General features: G+C 36.1%; 1 protein-coding gene across 1 annotated transcript; it reads right to left on the reverse strand.

Moving 5' to 3' along the window:
• Positions 1-8507: 8507 nt before the first annotated feature.
• LOC111918160 (glutathione S-transferase T3-like) lies at positions 8508-9140 on the reverse strand. Its single transcript, XM_023913818.1, has one exon. The coding sequence runs from the start codon at positions 9138-9140 to the stop codon at positions 8508-8510; it is 633 nt and encodes a 210-aa protein (XP_023769586.1).
• Between the last annotated feature and the right edge of the window lie 240 nt (positions 9141-9380).

Genomic DNA, 9380 nt, shown 5'->3' on the forward strand with positions numbered 1-9380 from the left:
TAACATATTGCTACGTGTAGACACACTTGACTAGCAGAAGGAAAATGATTATTTTCGTAATGATTGTCACGATATTCTTATACGTACGGTACGTGTTTCTTAATGTCATGAATTACATTTGTTGCGATAATATTTCTCCTTCTTTTAACACTTAATGATCTTTATTTTTTGTTTGTAGAAGAGAAAGGCCAAAACTTGAGCACATCGTTATGTGGAGAATAAGAAAATGACAAAAAATGACGTTGTACTTTACTTAATGTCTTTTTACCATATTATACCATCAAACTATTCTAGTGTAATATTCTTATAACTCAAAGATATTTTTTTTGGTTTTTTACTGTTATATTGTTACACATGTTATAACATAAACTGCATGTAATAGCAATGTACTTTCGTTATGCAATGTTAAACAAGTTATGTTGTATTCACTTCATTTAATTATCATAATATTCTGTTAAAATAAGTTGTATTCTTTTCATTTTTAATGGTATATTATCTGGTGCAATTAAAAGAATAGATGACAAAAAGGGCAATTTGGTACTTTCTTATAACTCTTATTCAAGACGACATTTTTTTTATGACTATATTTACATATAGACACATATAATAGCTGTAAATGTAACTAAATGCTACCTACACACACAATGTTTGTTTATTCTTAAAGCCAATTCATAATAATTTGACACACATAATAAAAGGTACATGAACATAAGTAACATATTTAATGAACGACCCCTAATTATAACAATAAGACATTATTTTTCTTTTATGACTATATTTACATATAGACACATATAATAGCTGTAAACGTAACTAAATGCTATATACACACACATTATTTGTTTATTCTTAAAAGCCAATTCATAATATTTTGACATACATAATAAAAGGTACATGACCATAAGTAATATATTTAATGAACGACCCCTAATTATAACGATAGGAGATTATTTTTCTTTTATGACTATATTTACATATAGACACATATAATAGCTGTAAACATAACTAAATGCTACCTACACACACATTATTTGTTTATTCTTAAAGTCAATTCATAATATTTTGACACACATAATAAAAGGTAGATGACTCTGAGTAACCAATAGTAACTTCTTTTAAATTTTTGCGTAAACTAAATACAACTAGTATAGAACCGCCCTATAGACACACAAATAATTAGTGTGACCAATATTTGTCACCTTTTAGCTACTTTGTCTGTTATGTGGCTAAAAAGGCAACATGTTATAGACACACAGAGAACTAACACATGTGACGATAATTTTATGTACTGTCTCTCATAAAAAAATCGTGACAATCTTAATCGATATATGTGGCTGATTGTGACCTATGGCCTCAGTGTTCGAGTGTGATTAATATTTGTTACATTTGGTATAATTAAGTGTCGTAAAAGTTTTGATTGTCTATATAATGGCCACGCAATCTAATTTAAATGTATCCAAAAACAGTCACTAAATTTTTTTAGTGACTTTTGGCCACACTTTTAAGAAAAAATGTCACGGACCGTTTTTCGGAAAGTGTGACCGTAGGTCGTTTTTGTACTACTACTAGAGACTGCCAATTAGTTCCTAGATTGAATGTGGTTATGAAACCGCTAAAGTTGGTTAATCGAGTGTAACCATTGGTGGTGGTGATGGAGAAGAGCAGGAGGAAAGGAAGGTGAACATGATGGTTGATAGATTTACTTGTTTGTTTAGTACGATCTTGTTATTACTCTTTTATAAATTATAAAAGTAGGTAGGGTATACAGATAAAAACAATTGTTTCCTAGACTATGAAAACTCTTGGTCATCGCCTTTTGCCTCTAGCAAATGGGAACCATTTTGCACAATGGAATGTGCAAGTAAACACCCACTCGAAATAACTCATATCGTTCAACATTTTATTGAACACAAATGGATCAATCACTTTATTCACCACAAATATACCATTATGTTGTTATGGGAGGATATTATATGTCATACCCAACTCAATTCCAATTTCATTATGACTCTTCCAACTCCAGTCCCATCCTGATACCAAATTCTAATTCAAATCCCAACACGCAACCAATTTCAATCCCAAACTGAATATATTTAACCCTTTTCAAAATGTTCAAGAAAGCCAACTCCAATCCCAACTCGACCCTCATTCGACACCGGACCTAAACATGAGCCCCAACCCGATTCCAGAAAGGAGAAGGCCCCAAACATATGATGGACTTTAATGGAAGAGAAGGTGTTGCTTGCTTCTATGCGTCCGAGGACCCAAAGGCCGGCAACGACCAAAAACAGCAAACTTGTTGACCAAAAGTAACAAAACGCTTCCTCGTTGAAATAAAAGAGATGAGAGTATCAAACAAATGATCAACTTTACACAAAGTGGATGAATATGAACAAGATTGTATGGAATTTAACACTTTGTTTAGGAACTTGAAGCGATATTGGTGTGCTAGTGAAAAGGTTTCAAATTTGCCAAGAGATGGAACAGTCTCAAAGAATGCCAAAAACGACGTTAAATCCACATATCTGAAGAAGACTATACAGGGGTTTGAAAAGAACCAAAACATCTAATATCTCTTACACATCATTGTTCCACCTCAAAATTGTTGACGACCTTATCGAGATTACACCACCTCCCCGTCTAATGCGAAGAGACAAAGCTAAAAGAGAAGGTAAAAGTGTTGGATCAAATTTCAACGACATACACGGTTTGAGGGAGGAGATAGTAGTGACAAATAAAAAAATTCTAAGATTACTCAAGGAACAAGAGGTCAACAACTTAAAATCCTGTAATATGAAACTTCTACATGGAAGACCTGTCTTGGTTTTGGTGGTGAAAGCTGACTCGCTACAAAAAGTAAATAAATGTTATAGCTTTGGCGGTGAAAACTCAAATAATAAAAAATATATCATTTGCTAATTTCATCATTCTTTTCTACTAATTAATTCACTATTAGAAAACAACAAATAGAATACTCTTAAATAGAATACGGTTGTATAGAAAACCTTATTATATAAACAATATATACAGCTCATTTAATCATTAATAGCATTTTATTATCATTTACTCTATTAATAGCATTTTATTATCAGGCGTTAGTATTGGTGTAGTGCTTTCAATATCAATTTTGTTCTTGCTTCAATTAGGTGGGAATTAACCCGACTATTTTCAATTGTTTTCATCTTCCTAATTTCTAGTCATCCGCTGCTATTTCCATATCATCTTCCCAAAACATTAATGCGAGCGACTCATGAAAACCAATTACTTTATCGTCTTCCTAAAGCCGTGATTTGCATAGATCCTGACGACAACACCAACTTCATGCCTTCAAACGACTCGAGTTTCTTTGTTTTGTCACTTCTCTAATTTATTACTACATTCATGCTTGAAATGGTAACATTGACTTCTTGATCAACACTTCACTCATATTCATAACAGATTCTTATTAGTGAGTCGATACAGAGAAATCTTTGAATTATTTGTAAGATCGAACAAAGATCAGGTTAAAATTGAACTGATGCATTTATTAACCTAATGTTTCAACATATGCATGAGCCGATTGTAAGTGATGATCCTTTATATTCCTTAGAGCATCCACTATGGTGAGTTCAATGAGAGAGTTGAATGAGATGGCAAGTCTAGTTGTCATTCAATGGATGAAACTCTACCATAGTGAAATCCCACCTTAGTATTCAATGGATTTGGATTTCAATGGTCATTGAACTCTTCAATGGGAAAAAGGAAATTTTTCTAATCTTAAATACATACTATAAATTAGTTTTTGTAACTTTCTATTAAACGTTGTAGAGTTGAATGCATTGTAAGAAAAAATTGATTGTTGTATGGAATTTAGAAAAATGATGTGGCAATCCATTGAACTCTATGGAGTTCAATGCATTGTGGATGCTCTTAGTTAGTAGTTGGTAATGAGGGACGATATATTTGGATCAACAAAGTTCTAGGGAATGAGCACTATTTTATCTTCTATGTCGACTAATCTAAGGATTTGAGACTTTAGAATTGAATTATCACATATGTGGTCATTTGAATGTTTTCTATTTTATGCACATTCTTGTATTTTTATGTGTGTATATGCATCATAAACTTATCTTGGAAAATGCTACTTAGAGAATTCTAACTTTCTGGAACTAGCATGATAGTATTAGACTATTAGTAATACATTTACAAATCATGTTTAGTTTTCTTAATTATTCAATCATCCTCTAGATGGTAACTACTCCTGTCTAACATACAAGTGTTACATAATGATTTCACTTATCCACTTTCTCCAACTGTGTGTACTTTCTTATACTTATGAATATAAAATCCAAATTTATAGGCTTATGCCAGAAAAAGTTAAACCAAACATTAAACATTAAATTTCACCAAGAGAAGATTTAGAATGTGATTGGTTTCGATGCATATTTACTTTTCTATTTGAGGTTATTGACTATTTGATTGAATTCAATTTTTATATGGATGATGTTGTACCGTTTGCAGGTGTGAGGAATCAATTTATTCACTTTAAACATTCACCGGAGATTTGGATTCGCCCTCCTTTTCATCTATGTTCAAAAGCAAAACTTTATCCCTTGATCCAAATCAAACAATGTTGAAGTAAGATGTGATTCATTTTCTGTTAGACCGGAGTATCACGGACCAAGTTTCTGGAAAATTCCACGGACGTCTAGAGAACTCTAGAACGATCAAGTATACTCGAGAAATCTCCGGAGAGATCAAAAATGCTCTACGAGACCCTAAAAGGTGCTAGAATATTATAGATGTCCGTGGAATAAAGGAGAACGATCCGGAATAAATTAAGAAGGCACTAGACAAAACTAGGACGACCCGGAAGACTTTGGAAGGATCTAGAACACGCTAGATCATACAAGAACGATTTGGATAATGACGGGAAGACTTAGAGATTTCTAGAGCATCGTATACAAGTTTACAATATTCTAGAGTCTTGTAAAATCCATGTATATAATAGGAAGAGTCTACATTTGTCATGAATGATCAGGACCTAGAAACTTCCATTTGAGGAGGTGTAAGGTTCCTATAAATAGGGGGAGGACTCATTTGTCGAAACCATCAAGAAGTTGCCTTGTAAAGAAGTTGAGTTATATAATAAAAGCTTTCTTGAAGTGTCCCTTGTCGTAACTCTTGCTTCCTAAGTTCGTTAGTACATCTAGATCGTCGAAGTTTGCCTGACTTAGTCGGAGAAGCACTAAGTGGCACACGGTATTGACTAGTCTAAAAGAGTCATCCCGTGACACGTGGTATCAGAGACGGAGTTCGTACAAGCAAGAGATCATGACTACGGCAGCAGGAAGTAGTGAAGTCGCAAACGTGCCCCCTGTTGTCGAAGAGAAAGGAAGAAAGTCCAGGAAGAGGGACCAATCGATAGATGCCTTGGCAAGCTTAGAGAACAAGCTTACAAGGACAGAGATTAACGTCGGTGAGATCCTTGAATGGAAGGATACCGTCGATCAGTTCGTTGTCAAGATAAGTGACACGAGCGATGGATTGAAGGAGACCATCGGTGTCATCAAGGAAGAAGTCCTTGGACTTATTAACACTCTGTGTAGCGAGTTCCGTGATCAGGTAGACACATTACAAGCCGAAGTAAACCTGTGCAAGGCAGCTATCACTTGAGGGACCATTGCAAGAACATTTCCGCACACAGAAGCACCCAAACCATTGAAGTATGGAGGTAAACGCGACCACAAAGAACTTGACGAATTCTTTTGGTCGATGGAATGCTACTTCAATGCTAGTCAAGTGAAGGACGACAAGACGAAGGTAGATACAGGTGTACTTTATCTATGCGAGAGTGCAGCTCTATGGTGGCGAAGGAAGCATGGTGATATTGAAAAATGATTATATACCATAGACACATGGGAAGAATTCAAGAGGCAACTCAAGAGACAATTCTGCCCACACAATGCTGAAGACATAGCGATGAAGAAACTTCGTGGGCTAAAGCATACGGGATCCATCTGAGACTATATGGTCGAGTTCACGAGCTTGATGTTAGAGTTACCCGACATGCAGGAGAAGGACAAACTATTCTATTTCATGGATGGACTACAATCTTGGTCCTACAACGAGCTCAAAAGGAGAAATGTCAAAGACATTGACGAAGCTATTGCCATGGCAGAAGATCTAATGGAATTTTGAAAAGAAAGCACGGTTAAGAAGAATAATGGGGGAGAACAAACTATGACGGAACCGGAACAAAAACAAAACACATCCCAACCTTTAAATACGAAAGGAAAAGAAATCGAAGGAAGAAACCGAAGAGAAGAGGGAAAGGAGATCAAGTGCTACTTGTGTGATGGTCCTTACTTGATCCGAGACTGTCCGGAGAAAAAGACCTTCTATGCGATGGTTTTGCAAGAAGAAGATGACGAAGCACAAATAAGCTCAATGCGCTTTCTGAACTCAGTATCAAAAGATGAGATAAAATCTTCTAAGAAGGAAGAAAATAAAGGAGGGGGTCTCATGTTCGTCGAAGTTAAAGTGAATGCAAGGAACACTAAGGCACTAGTAGATTCCGGAGCAACGCATAGTTTCATCGCAGAGGAAGAAGCTAAGAAGTTGGGTATTCACTATACAAAGGAGTTAGGTCGGTTGAAATTTGTCAACTCTCCATCCAATCCGATCCTCGGAGTTTCTCGTGGAATACCCATGAAGATTGTAGAATGGAAAGGGACCATCGACTTGATTGTGGTTCCGATGGACGACTATCGCATGGTACTAGGAATGGACTTCCTAGATATGGTACGTCCTTGATCGTTTGAAAGAGACAACACAATGCGTATAACCAAGGGATCAACTATCCATATAATTCCCTTGTAAAGAAGCAAGACAAAAGCTCGAACCCTTTCAACTATGAGGTTTCAAAAAGGCCCCGAGAGAAAAGGAAGTATGCACATGTGTTATTGCCAGAGTATTATGATCTAGAAGAATATGAAGCCAAAAAGGGAAATTCAAGTAAATAAGGCATACATGAAGGAGCAGGGATCCATAACCCCCTTGAAGATTTACTCAAGAAGTTATGAGACTGAGAGAAGAAGTATGATTCAATGTACGTTAAGAAATAAAAGCACACCCTACTCGAAGAAATACTTTGGAGAAAAAGAAAAGACACAAAGTAGCTCCATGAAAAAACCAAGACATATGTATAGAAGACTTGACGAGGACGTCAAGGGTTTAAGTGGGGGAGGGTGTCACAGACCAAGTTTCTGGAAAATTCCACGGACGTCTAGAGAACTCTGGAACGATCAAGTATACTCGAGAAATCTCCGGAGAGATCAAGAATGCTCTACGAGACCCTGGAAGGTTCTAGAATATTATAGATGTCCGTAGAATAAAGGAGAACGATCCGGAATAAATGAAGAAGGCACTAGACAAAACTAGAACGACCTGGAAGACTTTGGAAGGATCTTATTCACGCTAGATCATACAAGAACGATTTGGATTATGACGGGAAGACTTAGAGATTTCTAGAGCATCGTATACAAGTTTACAATATTCTAGAGTCTTGTAAAATCCATGTATATAATAGGAATAGTCTACATTTGTCATGAATGATCAGGACCTAGAAACTTCCATTTGAGGAGGTGTAAGGTTCCTATAAATAGGGGGGAGGACTCATTTGTCCAAACCATCAAGAAGTTGCCTTGTAAAGAAGTTGAGTTATATAATTGAAGCTTTCTTGAAGTGTCCCTTGTCGTAACTCTTGCTTCCTAAGTTCGTTAGTACATCTAGATCGTCGAAGTTAGCCTGACTTAGTCGGAGAAGCACTAAGTGGCACACGGTATTGACTAGTCTAAAAGAGTCATCCCGTGACAGGAGGGTATGGGTGGAGAGTTTCCCTCACTTTTTGTGGGCCACACCACTCTTTCCTTCACCTAAAACCCAAGGAATTGGTGAGAAGCTTCCTCACTATTTTGTTTTTTTTAAATAAAATTAATTGATTTTTATGATTTATAATTTTTAAATTAATAATAACCAAAAAATTTAATTAAAAAGAAAATGCATTTCATTAATTAAAATAAAAATTACAATAAACCTAAAATTTAAAAAAGTAGAAAATTAAAAATAAAAAAAAACAAAGCAAAAATCAAACAATCGAACAACGACCTATGAAAAATATTTGTTTATAATTTTTTCCCTCTTCTTCATCACGAGCTCGAGAGCTAGTCCCGAGAGATGATCGGTGTTTTCCATCAAGAACTTCATATCCTCCATTTATTGTCTCTCCACCCGCTCCTTCTTCCTTGCTTCTTCTTTTTCTTTGTCGAATGCCAAACGTTCGGAGAAATTAAGATTATATCAATCAAACGACGCTGTTATTTTCTGCATTTCGTCAAGGTCCAAGCTAAAATACAATGCACCCGAAGAAGTCCCTTTTCCCTTCCTCTTTGCTTTGTCCCTCTACCAATCGGTCGGACAATTTCTTCTGGCTCGAGTTCGTCCTCATGATTTAAATCTAGACCGACCTAGGCATCGAAGGAATTTCTGTAACTACTAGAACCCATTTTCGTTCGCTTTGAATGTTGGACTCCAAAAATAAAATGTTGTTCGTATTTTTTCCACCTAGGACATAGAACCAATAATTTCCAACAATCATGCCACTTGAATGATTTTCTGACTTCTTCAAGGTAAAATTGCAAAGCTTCTTGAAGTATTTCTTCGTCTCCTTGGCCACTTTTTCGTTGGGTTTTTAGGTTGTTGTACAACCCGTTTATTTTTGAAACTCCCTTTGCTATTTCTCGAAACTTCGAATTTAGTTGGTGTTTCGTACGGTAGTCGTCACTTTTTCCTAGCTCCTCCTGAAACCGTTCTAAAATGCGAAACCAAAATTGCTCTCCCGGTTGTGCATTTCCATGAATCGAATCCTCAGAAATATCAACCCAAACTTTTACCAAAACTAGCTCTTCTTGGGCGACACCCTCGCGCGATTGTTTTTTCCCTTTACGTCGTTGTAGGGGTGGTGTGGGTTGAGTTTCGGGAACCATCTCTTCTTCTTCCAAGTCATCCAACTCATCGACAAGTTGGCGTTGTTGTTGGGTTTGGGTTTGAGGTTGATTTGACGAATGTTGATCGGGAAAAACAACAAAGTTTGAAAACATTTGCGGAGTAACATTTGGAACTTGAACTTGGTAATATTGTCTAGCATTTTGTATTGAAATTGTAGTGGAGATTGAATGGAAGCATCGAGTTGGGGACGATAAACTCCTTGTGATGACGAATCAATAGCAAAAATGTTATGTTTCGAGTAGGGATGCTTAAACTCGTAACATGAGTTTTTTTTTCCTTCGATCGTAAGTTGGGGTTTGATTGTCGGGATTCATTTTTTTTAAGAGGGAGTA

The sequence above is a fragment of the Lactuca sativa genome, chromosome 4 (genome assembly GCF_002870075.4).
Source record: "Lactuca sativa cultivar Salinas chromosome 4, Lsat_Salinas_v11, whole genome shotgun sequence".
Classification (NCBI taxonomy): domain Eukaryota; kingdom Viridiplantae; phylum Streptophyta; class Magnoliopsida; order Asterales; family Asteraceae; genus Lactuca; species Lactuca sativa.